Source organism: Sycon ciliatum, chromosome 7 (assembly GCF_964019385.1).
Source record: "Sycon ciliatum chromosome 7, ocSycCili1.1, whole genome shotgun sequence".
Lineage (NCBI taxonomy): Eukaryota > Metazoa > Porifera > Calcarea > Leucosolenida > Sycettidae > Sycon > Sycon ciliatum.
The window spans coordinates 24700593-24721362 of NC_088649.1; the positions used below are offsets into that span (position 1 = coordinate 24700593).

Genomic DNA, 20770 nt, shown 5'->3' on the forward strand with positions numbered 1-20770 from the left:
TATCACGACATAGCATACCTAAACTTTTTTAGCTGTTTTTATAGGAAGAAAGGAATACTATTGTAATAGTACATGGTATGTACATATGCCGTTTACATTGGACATTACTTCTCTATAAACAGACGTTTTCAGTTGTCACTTGTAGTATGTTCCCCAAGGTCTTTGACTGAGAATCTGACAGTTTGGGTTCGAATCCAAACATTTGGCTTCAGATTTTTCTTCTTTCAGTTCTGATTATTTTCTAAGTGGAGGAAAAAGTTCTAAGTCCTCGGGCTAAGTGGTCAATATATTATGCTGATATTTGACCGCTTAGAGATCACAAGTTTCTGTGGGGGTCAATAATAAGAGAGTGATAAAGTATATTATCACTCTCTTATTATTGACCCCCACAGAAACTTGTGATCGTGTGTATATTATCACTCTCTTATTATTGACCCCCACAGAAACTTGTGATCCCTTAGGGCCTGGTCAGACTGCGGCAACTTTCCAGTGCCTGACGAAAAAAGAAAAGCGTCCAGAATTTGAATCGCGATCACACTCCACATGTGGGGAGAATGAAAATTCAAAATTCATTTCGATCGTCAAGTGGTAATCTCCACGAACGACGTCAAATTCCTTCACCTTGGGGATCGCCAACACCTTCAGTGCAATCCTTGCAACCATCCTTATGAGTTTTGTCGTTGTCCGTGGCCAATTAGCTCCTCAATATCGAGATGAAAGAATCAGTGAATGTCAGCGTCAATGGCATATCACGGCTGTTCGCGCACGGACATTTAACAATATGGCGTCGTTTAGTGCGATTTACGTAACACGGTATAAACCTCCTGAATACAAGGGGAGTTTGCTCTCCGTGTGGTTCCACGATTTCGCAAGTCAAACCAGGATTTATTATTTGAAAGCGCTCGAACAAAATACTCAATATCCAGACAATCTCAGGGAGAAGGAAGGTAAAGGAACTCCTGCCATGGTCAACCGGCATCCTGACCTTTTCGAACCTCTCCAAGATATCCCTGGTAGTCTGGATATTGACGCACGCACTGATTTTCAGCTTCTCCTCGTCGGGATCACGGGTGCAACTTTCAAATTTGCCGATATGCACTCGAACAAACGCACAATTGGATCTACATCACAATTTCGGGGCTATCTGTGTGCTTGCTGCCTTTCTCAGCAATACCCCACGTGTCTGTTGGGCAGTTTCCACCAGGCCTTGGCCTCCTGGACTCAACAGCGACTCCAGGGCCATGCCATCTGTCCCCTAAATCGCATGAAAAGGTAGCTCAGCACCGCACGCACGGGAGCTGAAGTTTGCGCACGGGACGTGATAAAACTTGGTGAAGATAGCCAGAAGATAGTCCTCTACCTGGGAAAACTGAAAGCTAGACTGGGAAAACTTCTGAAAGGGCTTCTTGACGCAGACATGTCAACGATGAATCAAGCAACGAGCGAGAAAGAAGGCTTGACTTGTGCAACGCGGAACAAACTGTTCCTGCGAGGAAGTTGGGCATGTGAGGTACCAGCGGAAAGCTAGTCTCAAGAGGAACACGGAATACCTGTTTCCGGGTAAACCTGGCCTGGAAGCTTTCTAAATCGAGCGAAAACCACAGCGAAATCGCCTGCTGGGAATTTGAAAATTCAAATTTTCTTGCCGATCCAGCCCAATCGAAACTTCCGGTTGCCATCTTGTTAAAAGTCCAAATTTCGCGAAAAACAGCCGTGGTATCACCGTCAACTCCTGTTTAGAGCGGAAAAGCGTGGTCTAGCTTCTTTTTTGGAGTGTTAACTCTCGATTTTGCCGCTCTGGCGGCAAGTTACTTTGGAGATTCGGATTATAATCCCAGGATTATTTCGATTTTGCCGCAGTCTGACCAGGCCCTAAGGGGCCGGTCACATTGAGGGAACAATCCTCAGATTATACACCGGGAATAATTTGTTCTGCTTTGCATCGCGGCCACACTGCATACGCACAATGAAAAAATCTCACTCACGCGAGCAATTTTTTGTCACCACTCGCTTCTGGCAGCCTGTCAGCCCCGCTCCTGGGCCAGAGCTGCATCAGCACAGCCTCTAGAGTATCGCTCCACTTCATAACGCAATAAAAAACAAGGAAACTCAAAGAAATCCAGTGGAAGCCGCGGATGATTATAATCTTCGGCTGAAAAGCGGGGCTTCGAGCTGATTTTTATCGAGTGGATTAAATCTCTCAAATCTCCCGCTCAGCGGCAACTATCCATGGTAACCACGGATTATTTTCAAATTTTCCCTCAGTGTGACCTAAGCAGTCAAATATATATTGACCGCTTATATCGACCACTTATTATTGACCACTTAAAAATTTTCCTCAACTTAGTAAAAAATCAGAACTGAAAGAAGAAAAATCTGAAGCCAAATGTTGGGATTTGAACCCACACTGTCAGATTCTCAGTCAAAGAACTTGGGGAACATACCACAAGTGACAACTGAAAACTTCTGTTCATAGAGAAGTAATGTCCAAAGTAAACGGCATATGTACATGCAATCTACTATAACAATAGTATTCCTTTCTTCCCGTAAACACAGATAAAACGGGTTAGGTATGCTATGTCGTGATAAATCTATTATTGCCCTCATAATCATGCAATAATAGATGCGTATTTATTCATATTTCTCTAGGGCAGTCCCCACAGACGTATGGTCTCCTTACGGGGTACCCATCTAGGATTACGATACGAAATTGACTTGGTAAAGTAGCAAGGCAGACCGATGCCGGAACTGAGTTCCAGCGGTCAGAGGCTAAATAAGAAAGAGAGGAGTAACCAAATCGAGAGGAGGTTCGTGGCAGTACAAGTCCAAGCGAGACTTGAGACCTTGTGTAGGTGCGGCTACGTGCCTCAGAGTTGGCATGAAGGCAGAAAAGGCGACACAGAAGTGAGCTGGTAGAAGAATGAACGCATCTGAATACAAGAAGATACAGTTTAACCCTTTATGGGTCTCACATAAGCGTACGGGTCGTATGTGACCCTTACAGGAAAATCGCATTTTCTTTGAGTTTTGTTGCTTGGAGACAACTAAAATGGTGCTCCACTCGTAGCTGAGGTCCAAGGCTTTCCAACGGTGTAAAAAACAATCATACTTACCATACAAATTTTTGCAGTATCGATCGACTGAAGTCTGGTGAAATTGGAAAAGACGACCATCCGCCATGCGCGCATTTCGAGAATGGGAGTGCATCTCTTGAGGCCGTGTCAGAAAAGCTTTATGAGGACACTGACGGCACCAGTCTAGGCTGGATGTCCCTGGAGGATTTCCAGTGTAATGTCGTGAGAAAGAGAGCTCCGTTGAGTCCTCCTAGCTCAAATAAATCGTCCCCGAATGAAGAAATCAAATTTACCAACCAGCGAGGAAGCACAGCAACAGCAACTCTTACATAGACTTGTCAGGTGCGATCAGCTGATTCGCCTGGCCGTGAGAATCACGGCACGCGTGACATCGCGCCTGAGTACTCATCTGAACGAGAGTGAATCTGACGCGAGCGGCGCTGAGGTGAACGAACCAAAATTGTGATATTGTGGAACTGTTGCTGCTGGTGCATCGCCGATGGCGAGGTTTTGGAGTTCAAGGACGGAATTAGGAGCATATATTCTTCACCAAGACGTAGCGCTTACCTGATTGTTTATCATAGGACTTCGGCTCCATCACGAACTTGGTATGCACTTCGTGCTGTGATTTTTGTGTTTTTTTGTTCGCAATTGTATTTTCTCTCAACTTGAAGGGCTACCACGGGTCATACCCTTGCCTGGACATAGTCATATTTGTGTTTTCTAGACTCGTCCAGGCATACAGATTTTGAAAATATATAGTTTACCCATACCTACAACTCAGAGAACTCGAGTTATGGCTCGTTGTTTGTACGCGTGTTTGCGTGACCACCCCTCACATACATTGAGTAAGACCCACAAAGGGTTAAGGGAGAAGCGGATAGGGATGGTTGAGGTTGTTTCGAGACAGAATACACTGGACACCTGGGGTGGGTGGATAGCCAAATACAGTACGCAATGAACGGCGAAATATGCGGGTGAGAAAATCATATTCATGTTGTCGCAGACTGTGTACATAAGCATTGCTTGCATATTCCAGTGTAGACTGAACAAAAGAGAGATAAAATATGTGTCTGGCTGCATTGGTCAAAAAGGTGCGGCAGTGCCGAAATGCATTCACTTTTGCACTGACCTTTTTTCGGAGTGCATCAACTTGCTGACGGAATGTCAAGTGCTCATCTGTTGTGTTCTTTATTATTTCTGTTCATATTTCCATTGCTTTTTTATCACTTTTTGCCAAGATGTGCTTGCCATGCCTACATGATGCCTAATCGGCATTGGAGATATACACCCGGTTTTTTTCGCTCACAATTGCGCCCGTCAGCGCGAGGGTTTTTTCCCGGCTGGCTCGGTCCAGGAAAATTAATCTGACGGTTCCAAGTGGTTCTGCATCATGGCCTATTTCTGCTATCCACCGTCACACCTATTCTATCTGAGACACTCCGTTCTCAGTCTCTGCTTCCATACCTCACTCAATATCCGGTTCACATCTGGCTTCGGCCAACTACCCTTCACTTTGTGTGTTGTTGCTGTTCCTGTTCATGTCTCTGTGCGTGCCAATATATGTGGAACAAGAATGGGAGTCTTATTGTTCGTCAGGCAAGACTTACATATATTGTAATTGAGGTGTGTATCGAGGCACTCCAGAGGGAAGATAGGGGAGGGGAAGATCAACCAAACTCCTGGACAAGGAAAAAGTATGAAACAATGTTTGAAATTGTGAATGTTTGAAATTGTGTCTAAATGTCGATTGACTGGGAAATTTAGGGTTTTCATAATTTGGCATTTAATGCCAAAATATGAAAACCCTAAATTTTCAGACCAACAATATGCGTTCATAACAACTATTCGGTCAGTGTCATGCAATGTTATCGCAAAAACTGATTGTTTAGGGTTAGGATTAGGGTTAGGGTATAACGCTTCCAAAACAGTCAAATGTAATACGAATCTGCCACGGGCCAAAACTAAGAAAACATCATCTCTGCACAACTCACGACAACTATCACTAACGGACAGATGACTCTTGATAGCCGATTGCTGACTGTTGGAATGTCGCGTCTTTTTTTGTCACCTCCATTGTCGCAGCTCTTGACTCGTTGTTGGAATTGTTGGAAACGCCGAAGAATCCCTGAATATCATCAGAACGCACTTCAGCACGCAATTCAATCGCAACAGTGAGAAGCCTATCGACCCATTTGAGGGAAAGCCGAGGCCTCTGCAGCGTCCAATAACAGCAGCAGAACTAGAAACGTGCATCGGGTGCCTCAATAATGGCAGCGCACCAGGCCCGGATGGGGTAAATGCTGAGTTGGTGAAGTATGGTGGCGCCGAACTAGCAGCCAGGATCGCTCTCTGCCTCAACCGCATGTTCAAACTCCATAGCCCTATAGATCTAGGAGCAGGCACCCTAATCCCACTGCAGAAGCCCAACAAGAGGAGGGGACCAACCAGTAATTTGCGCCCAATCACTCTGCTGGATTCCGTCAGGAAGGCTGTATCATTATTGACCCTCAGACGTATGCAACCGGCAGTTAATGAGTACCTTAGCCCTACACACAGTGGATTCAGACCTGGAAGGTCGACGGCGGATGCCGTCTGGGCACACCGGTGGATGGCTGCCATTGCCCAGAAGTACCAGAGCGTAATAGAGATTCACGGAATAGATATGTCGAAGGCTTTCAACACCGTTTCAAGGGAGAAGCTGCTTAGTAGAGGAGACGGCTCGATACCGGAACGTTTTGACAGCCAAATTTGTATAGACCCAAAACGATCATCAACGTTGATTTTTCACTCGAAATATGTTTGTGGATAGAAACTGGCATGTTGAAGTTTGCTCTGGGGCCAGAGTCAATCGAACTGAGCCACTCCTTTGTGTTGACCCATTGCCTCCAAGTTGCCCAATTTTTCGCTTCAAAAAAGTTCAAATCAGAGGTGGCTCCAAACCGGACACGTTTTAGAGTGCCCGTCAAATTCACTCTGGGTCTGAAATTAGGTAATTGCTATCGCTCCACGACGGCCAGTACAGAGTAACAATAAGCCTTGTGTGTGCTTCCATTAGTTTTGATTGGTATGCGGTGCTTTATTGTCGAGAGGCGAGCCGCTGTTTACCTGCGACAAGAAGTTGATTTTTCGAAAGTCGTAAAACTCAAGTCGCAGTGCGAAGCAACACGTCAAAAACTCACCTGCTTGATATGGCGCTTCTGGTCATCGCAGAGCCATGAAATTTTGGCTCGGAGTATAACACATCGTAGTCTCACTGTGACATATGTTTTCTAATCAAAATACCAAGAGAGAAAGTGAATATTGAGTCCGTTCCGGTTTGCAACCTATTTCCTATTTGAAACCGTCGCCTCTACCATGAGAGCAATCGTCACGGAGGATGACATCCGACTGGTACGGATATTGCTGTCAAACACAACCATATCTGTCCGTCTTGGAAAGGAAGTTTCACCTGATTTCAAGTCCACCATCGGAACCCCCAAGGTGACTGTCTCTCCTGTAGTATTTGTGATCTACCTGGAATCAGCCTTGAGGGAGATCAGAGCATCGATTCCGCCCGGGCCAATGCGCGACATGGCTCTACCACCAGAAGTGAATTATGCCGATGGCACTGATTTCATCAGCCAATCCAGACCCTGGCTGGAGAGCATCGAACCGGATATCATCGCTATCCTTGGAGACTGGCACCTAAAGATCAACGAAGATAAAACAGAAAAAACAACATTGCGCCGTGAAGGAGACCGCCTGGCTGAAGTATGGCGGAAAACAAAAAAACTCGGATCACTTCTCGGCGACGAGGACGATTTTGCACGAAGGAAACAATTAGCAACGGCAGCCTTCAGAGCGCTATTCACGGTATGGTGTAGTCGATCGATCATCAGCGAAAGTCTACGGCTAAGGCATAACAACGTGTTTATCATCCCTGTGCTAACGTACAATGGAGGCACCTGGGGACTGACGGCTTCAGCATGGGAGCGTCTGGACACATTCCATCGAAGACAACTTCGGAGTCTCCTGGGTATCCGCTGGCCGCAGGTGATTCCAAACAAAGCCCTGTACGGCAGATGCCACGCAGTGCCCATCAGTGCCCTCATGCGGCGATCCAGATGGGGCCTGTTTGAGCATATCCTCAGACTCCCTCAAGAAACGCCTGCCGCCCTCGCTATGCAGAGTTACTTTACTTGTGGGGACAAGGTATGGCAAGGGCGGCCACGGACAACCATCGTGTCCACACTATCCGCGGACCTAGAATCAGCAGGACTGAGGAGTCTGAGGAACTTGGCAGACCTGGAGCACCTGCAGGCCATCGCCACGGACAGGCCTGCATGGCGCGAGCTGTGCAAGGATGTGCGCTGTAACTAACGGATGGGACACAGGCATTGTACAGACCCCGTGCATTTAGCACTTACCATCGACCACGAGTTACAAACCTATCGTCGTTGTCTGTTTTTCTTGTTTTATTTTTTGATCTTTCGAATAGATCCCGTGCATTGAGCACCTATCATCGAACATGAGTTATATGCCTATCGCCTGCTGTCTTACATTTATTTTTTACTCTTGTTTATTTTTGTTTTCCTCCCTGCCCACTATGCCTGTCTTCTGGCACATGCGAATACGTGGACTTACTGTTGACGTAAACGCGGACGTGCGTATAATAATAATAATAATAATAATAATAATAATAATAATAATAATAATAATAGCATGAGGTTCTCGATCTATGCTTTTGCTGTAGCTCTATAAATTGCTGTATTTTGACATTTTTCCATTATTCCATGTACCCATGATGAGAAGGGAACGAAAACGTTCGGTTACCAAATTGGCTTACTTGACTGTGTGGATTGCGTCGGTGCTGTCACCTTTTCTTTCAAAATTGGATATGCCTCCAATTTGTCCTGACATGATTCTTGGTAAACTTTTCTAAGCACTCGCAGACTGCATTGCAGCCACTCACACCATACAGGGTACCTCACCTCAAACTCTCCAACTGTGGTCTCTTCGTTGCATAAGTTCACTTCACTTCCAAAATTAAAAAAAAAAAATTAGATATTTAAAGAGTCGGCGTGGAGAAAGACGGATGGTGAGGAAGTGACTGATGATGATGATGGTGGTGGGGACGATGATGATGAAGATGAGACGGAGGACGAGGATGAGGTAGAGGAGATGGAAGGAAAGGAGCGGGATGAGACGGAAGAGAGCGACTTGAGCAAATAGTCAGCTGTATTTTGTCACTTGTTATCACGTGCAGATTGTCTTAGTGTGTACGATGATTCTCACTTTTCTGTTTTGTGCCGTGCAAGTTATATTAAGCAGTGAAGGTTCTGGAAGCTGTATGTATTCGGGTGCATAATCCTGTTCTTTGTAAACAAAAGAAGCATGTAGTCGCATTAAAGTTGTTCTTGTAGCTGCTTATCAGATGTAAATGTCGTGTTATGTTGCACTGTATTAGGGGCCGTCCGTAAAATAATGTCGATAGTTTTTACAATCCGTGAAATTTTCGTACCTGGGTGGTGGGTGCAGCCGAAATTCAAAGTAAATAAAATATCGATGACACGCGGACCTGGCGCTCAGTACTGCGTGTGCGTGGGTCTGCGTGCGTCGAACCACACGTACACGTAGATTGTTGTCTCCAAAAATGTAGTGGAGATCGAAACTCTTGAAGCAAAAGAAAGAGGGAAGTTTTTTAGATATTATTCACAAGTATAATTATTGCACAATTATTCGAAGTATCACAATACCTGATTAATCCGGGTCAAGTCCAGCTCTTATTTGAACTCCACATCGAAGAATTGCTACATCGCCAATGGTTGGAACAGTTCTCATGTGGAGCGTGGCCTAACGAAAATGGCACGGCAGACTACTTTGTTTGGTACAGCTGCCAAAAAAGATAAGTTTTTCAAAGAGCTTGATCAATTGACAGCCCTGGTGAAGACGACGATGGCTACTACGCCGTCATCGAGGCCTTGTGGACTGTTGAAACGTCCAATAATATATCTGCGTTTTTCACCAAAGCACAGAAGCAGTGGATGGAGACGTTTTCCGCAGACCCGCAGGCAAGGTCGGAGATCATCCAAGAGGCCACATGTGTCATCAATATTTTATTCCGTAAAAAGTAGGGGGGGGGGGGGTGGGTGGTGGGTCCTGGTTACTTTGTAAAATTCAAGGATTGAAAAAACTATCGATATTTACGGATGGCCCCTTACCTCCTGCTTTGTGTTTTATATATTTTAGCATTATGTTTGACACCTATTATGTAAATTGCTGTAGCACTTCCCTTTCTGTTCACACTTTTAATTATGCTGTTATAAAATGTTCTTTTGTACACATTACCCTCAGTTCCGATAATATTCACTAATGAGCGGAACACGAAAATCGATTTTGAATAGCATAAAAATCCTTTAAAATTCCATTAACTCGTTGTTGTCTGGCCATGTCTGCATCTATTATACTCTTTATTGCACTCATAATATTAGATATACAAGGTATATGGATAAGTGGTGCATTCCATTTACATCTAATATTAATATTGTTACTCGGGTATTGAGCCAATAATAAAAGTAGAAAGGAAAAGGACATATGGAAACAGTAGTAACAGAGTAACTCTCCACCACTGTAACTAGATACTATATACAGTCAGAAAGTGCAACAACTAGGCACAAACCTGACAGAGTACTGAGACATTCGACGTCCTGACACCTAGCTTCAACACATCTCCATAGCGCTAACCTACAGCCTTCCAACTTGGAAGGTTCAAGGTTATGGAAAGACCAAAGAGGGGAAGGCAGGCGCAACGAAAACGAGCACAAGCTACAGTCCTAACGGAACAAAGAATGTCGATTGTCACTGGACGATGACGAGACCAGTAGGCGATCAAATTGCACACCTGATGAGCCGTCACGAACCATATAGCTTTTGCTCGTTTTCGTTGCGCTTGCCTTCCCCTCTTTGGTCTTTCCATAACCTTGAACCTTCCAAGTTGGAAGGCTGTCGGTTAGCGCTACGGAGATGTGTTGAAGTTAGGTATCAGGACGTCGAATGTCTCAGTACTCTGTCAGTTTTGTGCCTAGTTATTGCACTTTCTGACTGTATATAGTATCATGTTACAGTGATGGAGAGTTACTCTTAACTCGTATCCATATGTCCTTTTTCCCTTTTACATTTATTTATGGCTCAACATCCGAGTTTAAAATTAATTATAATATTTTTTTTGCAGTCTGGTGGACGGATGCAAGTTTCTCCGCTCCGGAAAAAACGATGGGCTTCGACTAGGTTTGGCCTTGTTCTCATCCTATCTGGCTTAGACTAACAGTCCGAGGTACAAAGAGACTGTTTCAGTGGATGACTTGATGGAGGATGATGAGGGATAACTTCTTGTCCGGACCTGTTTGATCGAGACGATGAATTTGAATTTGAATTGTTCGATTTTCATCGACATTCAGGGACCTGTGGTGTCTAGGGTGAGTCCGAGTGTGGCGTGAGATTGATAGTAATTACTGTGGATGGTACTTGCTGGGACATTTTGGCTTGACATTGAGTTTGCTGTTTGGAACAAAAAATCTCGCCATTACTCGGCTCAAGAGAAAGTCGGTTGAGAAATACCTTCGGGTTCACAGTGCAGGTACGCATACGAGAAGAGATGGTTTGAACTGGACCAGGTGAGGTGTCATGTCAGTAGATGTAAGAGTCTGCACTTGCGTGCAGCTGGACAGAATGCGTACTGGTACTCTGACTCTAGTGAAACGGTGATAAGGACCTGGCAACTAGCGGTTTCAAAAGTAAGGTTGCACATGACACAGCTCATGACGCACGCCACACTGTGACTACCTTGAACCTTGAACGTGCCCATTGCCGATGGCAATGATAGCGAAGGGACTATCCGCTAGCTTTGCAGTACGGAGCGTGGCGCTTGAGGTCCCCGGGACGACGGCAGACCTTTCCACATGCGCAGCGGAAGCCAGAGTCAGGATCAGGAGGAGCACGGGCGGGAGGACGACGATGAGCAATCTGCCTCCAGACAGAGCGATCCTGGGCAGCATCAAACCAGCAGTCAGAAGGCACAGGGGGGGGGGGGGGGCTGATGGAGCGGAGATCATCCACGAGGACATCACGCCACCGCTTGCGTGGACCATGGCGAGGGCGTGTTGCAGGGAGCTCCCCAAACAAAACTCGCTTCGGCATGCGGTCGTTGTTCATCCGGCCAACATGGCCAAGCCATCCCAGTCGATATTCCCGGATGATGTCCGCGACGTAGTGTAGTGTGAGTGCAAATGAGAGAGCTACAGGTCCTGGCGAAAAGGAGTGGTGTTTGGAGACAAATGGTCGTGCTATGCTTTCCAGGGGTGATCCCCTGGAGTACATGCAAGTACCAGGAATTGTGAGGCCTACTGGGACAGTCTAAGAAAGGGCCCCTGCTGGGGGACCCATTCATGGGAGTAATGTGATTGAACTTTGCCAGGTGGGAGGGGGGCTGGTTAACCTGAAGAAACTCATTTGTCCGCTTCAGGCCCTGGTTAGCAGCAGGGTTTGAATAGGTGCCCGCGGATGAGCTGACCATTAGGGAAGCCAACGGGTGCACCAATGATCTCAGGATGACAAGCTAACACCATGGTGCCACTAGGGGAGAGGTTGGCATCTTACTGCACGGACTGCCTTGGGCGATAGGTACTGCACGGACTGCCTTGGGCGATAGGTCTTGGCTGACCAAAGTCTAGAGTGGCAATTCGAAACTCATGAAATCAACCCGAGTCATGGCTCCATAAATACACAGTACATGGAGAACAATGCACGCGCAAAGAGCGAACGACGGCGTACATGGCTCTGCCTTCGAGGCAGTCACGCTCCGCAGGAGTGGTGTGCCAGGGCAGGCACCACCCGGTCGCAATCCTGACACTGTCCGCGGGGAGTCTGATGTGGGGTGATCAGGCATCGGCTCCTCGTGATGAACTTACTGTTCACAACGATGGAGGAAACACACACACACTAGAAATGAGTGAATAAGAGAAACGGAGGGGCTTGGTGGGTGGGGAGGAAATGGGATCGGGGAGGGGGGGGGGGGGTGGTGGGGGGGGACAATACTGCTGCCCTGGGGTGGTACTTTGAAAGTAAACCGGAGCAGCAAGGCTACCGGCAGACCTCTGATCATTTCCCCATACCACGAACCAAGACTGGAATCGTCACCCAATGATGGATTCCAGACCTCTGGGACTGCTAGTGACTAATGCATTCAGCCTGAGCAACAAGATAGGTGCCCTGCAGCATGCAATAGTAAGAGAAACGAAGCTCTTGCTCAGACAATTCCTCCCATGAGTTGACCATCCCAGGGTGCTCACCGCCTATAAGGAAGGATCGAGATGCCCATGGTGGCGGTGTGGCGGTGTGGGCTAGGAGTGAACTATCCATTACCCACCACGACGATATAGATTGCCGTGATCATGAGCTCGTGTGGATTTCCCTCACAATGCACTCTGGAACTAAGACTGTTTTGGGTGCGCTCTACCGGCCTGGCTCTTGTGCAGAGACAGACACCAGCCTGATGGACTACCTAGGCAACAAAAAATGCTGCATCATTGTGTATGTTGGTTTTTAGCATGACAGTTCAGGATCATCTTTGAAGGGTGTCAGAGCTGAACCTCCAGGGCCGAACTATGACCTTTGAAGGCCAGACGTCTGCGGTCGTTACCGTGCTGAAGTCTTCTGCATCTATTATCACGTGAGTGTAGGCTGATGCAAAATCCCAAAATCCCATTTGCCACATCTCAAAAGAACAGAACTGCGCAAAAATAACTTTTCCCGATACATACACACCTTGACTTACATACATACACACCATGACATACACACCATGACATACATACATACACACCATGACATACACACCATGACATACATACACATCATGACATACATACACACCATGACTTACAGGATAAATAATTGGGGTAAGGCTTTAAACCATCTGTCAGGTAGGTGAACAAAATGATTTTTTTCCAAAAATCTGGGAGAACAAAGTAGAATTTGGATAAGATGTACTTCCTGGAAGAATTTCTTAATACTCTTTATAGCGTGTTAATTTGTAGATGAAGTGTGTGGGTTACAGTGAGGTCTGCGTCCCACCCACCGGTGAAGATTCACACAAAGTGTGAGGTACGAAGTCTGAAGAAAATGTTGTACTGTCTCTGCTGGGATTGAGGCCACAACATAGCTCAGTGGTTACAGCATCGCTGGCTACATGCGACTGTCCCTGGCTCGAGTCCTGGTGTTGACAGGCAATTTTTCTTCAGGCAGTCCCCGTTTGTGTGTTTCCCTCGAATTAGTGAATTCTCTATAGCAGTCAAACAAAAAGTTATGATTTAAAATAGTTTTACTCGGATAGTGAGCCAATTTTAATAATTATGGTAAAAGAGGAGAAGTACATGTTACTAGTTATGACAAACCATCCACCAACGTGACCAGATCACATGCAGTGAGCGTGTGCGACAAAATGGCAAAAACAATAACAAGGAGTACTGACTCTACTACTGAGACATTCAGCAACCTGACACCTAGCTCGAACACTTTTCCAAGGCGCTAGCCAGCAACCTTCCAACTTAAAAGGTTCAGGTTCGGACAGGTCCAAGAGGGTAGGAAAACATATTTTCGCTCGATAAAATGGCCCCACCACTCTTCTATACAGTCATACTAATTACTAACTCCGGTAATTGTTACGTTGTGTAGATGGTGGGTTACGACAAGTTGCTGGCTGCTGTCGGGAAAGACTTTGAGGAGGAGAACTCAGCCATTAGGCGTGGTCTGATGCGCCAAGAGGAGCCAGATGTTGAATGTGGTTCAGTTGGTTAGGGATGGTGCTCGCGATAAGGTCTAGACAACTGCCCAGTCCGGCTGACTGGAGGTGGGTGGGAAAGGTCACCGATTGGGTCAAATGATGGCAAGAGAAGAGGTTATCAAGACTCAGACCCTGTGCATCCGTCTGGTCAGTTGGGCACAGGTCGGAATGCCTTCAGGTGAAGTCGCCTGATATCACCAGGGCGTCGGTCTTCCTTTGAGTTGATTGCAGGGCTATTTGAAAGCGGCCCAGAAAAGTCGAGAAGTCATCCGGCGACGGGAAATGAGCACGATAGATACAGGCTACTGTTAGTAGGGGTGTTGGCAGGTCAGAAGGTAAGACAAGCCTATGTTCAGCGAGTGTGAACTGAAGTGCTAGAGACCTTCCAAGCCCAGTTGCCGAAAAGCCAGTAGCTGATCAATGGAAGTACACAGACCTTCACGAACTACGACTAGAACTCCTCCGTGGGTCACAGTTCTGTCGATTTTCTAAAGCAGGTCGATTTCGATGGAAGCATTCATAGTGTCATTTGGAAATCCTGTGTGGGAGTTAGCCAGGTGTCCGTGATGAATATTACCCTGGGATTGTGACCCTCGCAGATTTGAACGAGTTCGCCCTACTTGTTTACTATGGAGCAAGCATTAAACGGGGCACTCCGGGACTTATTTCGGTGGTGTGTTCTCTTCATGGGGGCCTTATACGGCCCCCAAAGAATGGGGAATCGCGAAAACTAGACCCAAAAAGTCGATATATGAAGCCAGGGAGGGCCAAGTTTGTCTCCTCTTTTGATGGTTTTGATGACGTCACGTGTGATTAATATTCAAATTCTCTACATTTGAGTATCTTAGTTGTTTGAATTTTCTTGTGATGAAGAATGATGTTTGGTCAACATTCCCAAGCTTCACAACTGAGACCTTACTCTAAGGAACCTGAAGGACCTCCTGAGGTGCCCTTGGTAGAAGCGCAGTCTGATGAGGGCCAGGAAATTGGAGCGGACGACTTCACTGGTCGACAAGGAAATAGCGATTGGTGGTCCTGCCAGAAATGTGGGGTGATGCAGAGGGCAGTCGATTACCTTCGCTGTTGAGAGAGCGCTGCAGCTGTTGGCATTGACAGCCCTTTGACACGCGTTACACATCACCCCGACTTTGCGTCAGCTTGTCTAAACAAAACTGTTCTGACCATATGCCTCACGGCGTATAGAGAATTTCGAGATCCTTGTACTCGGACCAGTGAAGTCGTCCGCTCCAATCTCCTGGCCCTCACCAGGCTGCGCTTCTACCAGGGGCACCTCTTTTTTGCGACTGCAGGGGGCGGTTTGCCATTTTTGGGCTCCGCTTGTTTTCAGTAAATCTGGCAGTTTTGCCCCTCGGGGCAGGCTTAGCACGATGGACACAAGTGTATGTGGTGATATCACAGTCGAAGATCAGTTTGGTGTTCCAGACCCCGTGAGGAAAGATTCTGTCCGTCAGTCTTGCTCAACATGTGAAAGCCATTTTTTTAAATCCTCGAAGAAATGGAAATGGAACGTAGTCTTGCTGCCGATCGAGAGAAAAGATTAAATAGTAAAATCGACGACCTCACCCGCTTAGTTTCCTCCCTGAAGGAGGTAATTATGGAATCTGGATCACCAACGTATTCAATGGCAGCAGCGAAAGCAGTCGGCCATGACGAGACAAAGAGCAAGGGAAAGCCACGCCACGCCGCGCATGCAGCAGTTTCAAAGCTGGTGAACAAGTTAAAGCTGAGTCTGCAAAGTCCGTACGATCTACGAATGTGCCAACATCTCAAGACAAGCTTCAGCAGCCACCTCCACGTGCGAGGACGTTGACTCGGTTCATGAACCCCGTACGCAGACATCGGACTTTGGCCTTGATGACCCAGGAACACGTGCAGATGGACATTTGAAATCACTACAAGCGATTCAGGAAAGATCGTGCCCTACAGCACGGCGGTGGCGTTTGCATATACTGTCATGAAACGACTCGTGTCAAACGACGTGCTGATCTGGAAACAGATTTGGAAAGTTTGTGGATTGAGGTCATGGAGCAAAAGCACCGTACCCTGGTGGGATGTGCATACCGTCCACCAGATAAGTCAGTGGCTTACTGGGATGCATTCCAAGCCAACATCGAAAAGGCAATGCAGGGAACACAGTCGCGCACAGTTCTCATCGGAGACTTCAATGTGGACTATGCCGATCCATCTTGCCAGCCATGCAAATCACTTGCACTCCACACTCACACACTGCAACTTGTTTAACCATGTGTCTCAGCCGACAAGAGTCCCGTCCTCTTCGGCATCTGTTATCGACCTATTCTTATCTAACGTTCCAATAGAGGGTGTATTGCGCACTGTCTATGTTGATATGAGCGATCATTTTGCCATCCTGGCCCATATGCCTGGCTTTGGCATGGGAAAGGCATATTCTGGACACCCAGCCGCCAAACGCCAACGTAGGCGACTCCATCGGATAAATTGGAACACATTCAATGAGGACTTGAACCATCATCTAGCGACTTGTACCTTTACCGGAAATCTTGAAAATGCTGTGCAGAGTCTTACCACCTCTATCATAATCTACCCTGGATGTGCATGCACCATTGATTCATCGGCGCCAACAGGAGAAACGTCCTTGCCCCTGGCTTACACCGGAGCTAGTTGCCGCGGTTCGTGAGCGAAACCAGTTCCATCGCCGGTTGATGAGCGACAAAGGCAATGCGGATCTGCGTGAGCTCCACCGTCAGGCCCTCTCTACTGCAAGGAAACTAGATCGCCGTCTACGAAATGCCTACTTCATGAATCAGTGTGCAACTCGTGATCAGAGAAAGTTGTGGTCAGTTATGAACATCGTCACAGGCCGTGCTAAGCAGCATCAAGAACCTCAAGCCGGTATCGAGGACCTGACCAAAACCTTTGGGGATGTTGTGCGCGACCCAGACCGACCATCCCCGCTAACACCACCAAGTGGACCGATGCCAGCGTCTAGCTTTCTGCAATTTGAACTGGTGCCGGTGAGTGTTGTGAAAGCTGATTTTCAAGCGATCGTTTATTAGTCCTTTGTATAAGTCAGGAGACCCCACAGTGCCAGTTAACTACCGCCCAGTATCCTTATTACCGATTATATCTCATATTCTCGAACACTTTGTGAAAAAGCAGCTCGTGAAATATCTCACAGCGCATGAACTTTATCCAAAGACTCAGCTTGTGTATCGGAAGTGTCACTCGACAGAGGATGCACTTGTGCTTGCCGCAAAAGGTGGGTGCTTGCACGCTCACATCGCCGCTTCACGGGCATCGTCATGGTAGATATGAGTAAAGCCTTTGATCGGGTGCAGCATGAACGACTCGTCTCTGAGTTGCACTCCCTTGGTATCTCATCTAGTGCTCTACAATGGTTTTGTAGCTATCTGACTGAAAGAAGTCCACAAGTTCGAATTGCAAACTCAGTCTCCTCGTCAGTGCATTGTTCCCGTGGTGTGCCACAGGGCAGTGTACTTGGTCCCTTACTGTTTGTTCTATACACACGCCACTTAGATGCCATCCTGCCTGAACAAGTCATCCACCAAGAGTTTGCGGATGACATCATAATTATTAGAGTTCTCCGACAGCGATCTCAACACTGTGTGCCGACAGCTTAGTGCAGCTGCCACTTCTGTATCACGTTGGCTTGCTGAAATTAGGCTGTTGCTCAATGCGAAGAAGACGCAAGTCATGGTCATCCAGCCCCGTGGACAGAAAGCTGCCATTCCTGATGTATTCTGTGGTCAGGACGCACGCAAGGTTATCCCTACTGCCAAGTACCTTAGGGTGGTCATTGGTCAGCTCTGGCGCCATGGTCGTGCCAGACGGTCGTGGTTCATTAGCATGATCAGCAGCCATCCCTGCTATGCGTCTACAGCTTTCTATCCTTGCCTCACAGTGCAGTTTTTGGATCGCTTGGTCAAGATTTTCAAATCCGGAATTCGCGCCGTTTTCCAGGTGCCTTCTACCACCCCATCATCCCCTCTTCTCTGTCGACTTGATCTTCTTACTCTTACTCAGATATATCAGCAAACATTTTTATTTTTTGTTCACAGATGTCTTGGTGCTGAAATGATCAGTAGTCTTTTCAGCACTTTCTTTGATTTAGTCAATGGTCGTGCCACGCGTGGTCAGGCTTCACGTCTGCTTTGTGTCCCGTTTTTGCCGGGTCCTTCCGGTCGATCCACTGTTCAGTTCATTGGTAGTGTGTACTGGAACTGCCTGCCGCCTGATGTCCGCTCCATCACAATTCCTTCTGCATTTAACCCTTTTGTGCCTGACTGAATTTTAGATATTTCGTAGTTTTGGCTCAATTTTTTGGAAAGCCTATATCTCCGCAACCGTTTCGATGATGTAGCGACAAAAGTATGTATTCTGAATGGCAAGACAGAATTTTTTTTTTTGAATTTTCAAGTCAGAAAAATTTACAATAGGGTCAAGGTACTGCGCTGGTCCAAGCACATATTGGTCGCCAACACCACTCAGCACGCCGAATCCACTACCTCGTCCACGGCCTCCGCCACTGCCTCCCCCACACGCGCCATGCACGCCACGATCAGCTGTTCCATCAGCTGGCTGAGCTCGACCAGCGCCGCGAGCAATTCCTCCGTGCAGCACGAGTGGAGCACGTCCACGAACTGGCTGCGCTTGCCCTTGCCCTACAGCTTCTTGAAGCTCATCGTGGGAAATTTTGTCCTCATCTGAAGAGCTGCCGTTCTCAAGAAATTCACCGAAAACCAAATCATCGTTGAGTCGGTCTTCCTCATCTGATGACGGCAGGTTTCCGTCAGAGAAAAGAGCGTCAGATTTTTCACCATCCTCGTCTTCTGATTCTTCTTCTACAGGGGCATCATCGGCCTCCAGCTCTTCAAACAACTCAAGCGCTCCTGCAGCATCCATGACGGAGGTCAGCTGTTGTAGGCATGAACTGTACCAGTCAAAAACGAAGCGAAACAGCAACGTTTTGTTCATGTTGCGAGACGTGTGCGTAGGCTGCCACGCTCGATTGACTTCCGCTGATCTGCGCGATCGTCGTTGATCACGACTCGACTTTTTCAAATGCAACCCCTACTTTCCCTATTGCTATCTACAGGCCAGCTACTGAAGGGTCTCTGTACAAAAAATCAGGCACCTGCGATGTACGAGACTGGCTCTGTGTTCGATTTTAGTATGCACTGTCAGCATAGGTCAAAATCGACCTACCTGCACCTAAGTGTGAAGAAAGCAACTACAAACGATATCTTAAACTCTCTTACCCTCTCCTAAGATCTCAAAGACGCATAACTGTCAACATTCCCTCAACCCTGGAACATTTGCTTTCGTTGCATTATTTTCAAGAAAAAATTCATCAAATTCCAATTCGTTACTTGTAGTACTCCCTCATTGATTTGTTTCCGTCTTCTCTTTGTGCCTTGTTCATGATTGTATTTTCCTCTTCCTCCTTTTCTTATATCACCACCTTCATCATTTTGCGAGAACTGTGGCAATACGCCCAGTGAGAAGACAGATTTTGCCTGTGCTTTTGAAGTGAAGTAAAATACAGCTAAGGCCACACCAAGTTATTTCATTGTTTCTCGTCACCTGAAAATCTGAAAAGGAACGCGGGCGGGCGGAAAAAAAACAAAATAGGGTTTGAAAAACAAAAACTGCTATTTACACTACAAAGGCCCAATTTATGACCTAAAATCAGACTATACACCACGCGTGACAGTCAATTGCAACATACAGCCAGAAAACCAGGCTCCTGCACCGGCCTCTGGTGAGGAAGTCCAGTGTTGCATGTTATTTAAATAGGAAAGAAAGCAAACCAAAGTTATTATACAAGGGGTACATAAAAGAACAGCCAAGTGCGCGCTGTGGTGGTGTGGTACTTGAACTACCGGTATGCGTACATACACGGTGCAAAAGTTGTCCTTCGGTTCGTGCACTAGCACTGCACTCCAGATTTGACGCCGCGCGTACTTTTACAACGCCTTTTTATGCGTGTTTACCGGGACGCGAGATTTTTTTTTTTGGTCCAATCCTCAAGAAAGGTACGCGCGCGGTGACGAGAAACAATGAAAAAACTTGGTGTGGCCTAAACAAACAAACAAACCTGAGGGGTCCTTCAGGTTCCTTAGCCCTTTCCATGCCATGGACGCGTATACGCGTTTTTTTAGTATGAGCCGATTGGCCACGGACGCGTTTACGCGTTCTGCCTGGACTGTTCAATGTACACTGTACAGTTATGTGTATCGCGCGCTATAGACGAGTGTACAAACTGTTGTAATTCCGTCAAAATATCTCGGACTGCTAAGGTTGAGACACCGCTGGAAAGGTCTTGAGCTCAGCTTTCCAGGGATATAAAGTTCTTCGCGATACGATAAGGTATGACCGAGCGGCGATAAATTGAATGGCCAGAATGCGCAAATTTCATTTTCTGCCGATCGATTGTTCGCGACTTCGTGCGGGCTAGGGGATTTCCCCTAGACACAGCGCGTGCGCAGTCAGCTGCAAAAAACGCGCTTGAATCTCAGCTTTCCAACGCAGTTTGAATCGTGAAAATCAGTTCACAATGAGCAAGAAGACGAAAGAAAACATGAGAGGCAGTCGTTTTGTTATTTTGAGGCATGATAGGGGGACTTTGAGAGGAGATGGAAGTGGCCCTGGTATGCCTGTCGCGCTGTGAATCCCTGAAATGGCTTCCTGTTGTCCAGATCTTTCCAACAAGCCATGGATCGTGAAAATCCATCAAGGTACAGTGAAATAGCAATAAATTTCGTTCTGAGGTGCGCGTGCAGCTTTGAACAGTTGAGCTCAGCGCCTGAACAATGCGTGGCCAACACATGAAAACATGCTGGCATGGAAAGGG

General features: G+C 46.9%; 1 protein-coding gene across 1 annotated transcript in view; it reads right to left on the minus strand.

Annotated features, from left to right (window-relative positions):
* The window catches only part of LOC135821739 (leucine-rich repeat-containing protein 15-like), a 120944-nt gene that overhangs the window by 20445 nt on the left and 79729 nt on the right, over positions 1-20770 (minus strand). The window contains exons 8-9 of the mRNA XM_065334737.1: positions 12997-13068; positions 4685-4756 (exon numbers count right to left, since the gene is read on the minus strand). Of these exons, the coding sequence (XP_065190809.1) occupies positions 4685-4756; positions 12997-13068 (144 nt within the window). The remainder of the gene's footprint in view (positions 1-4684; positions 4757-12996; positions 13069-20770) is intronic.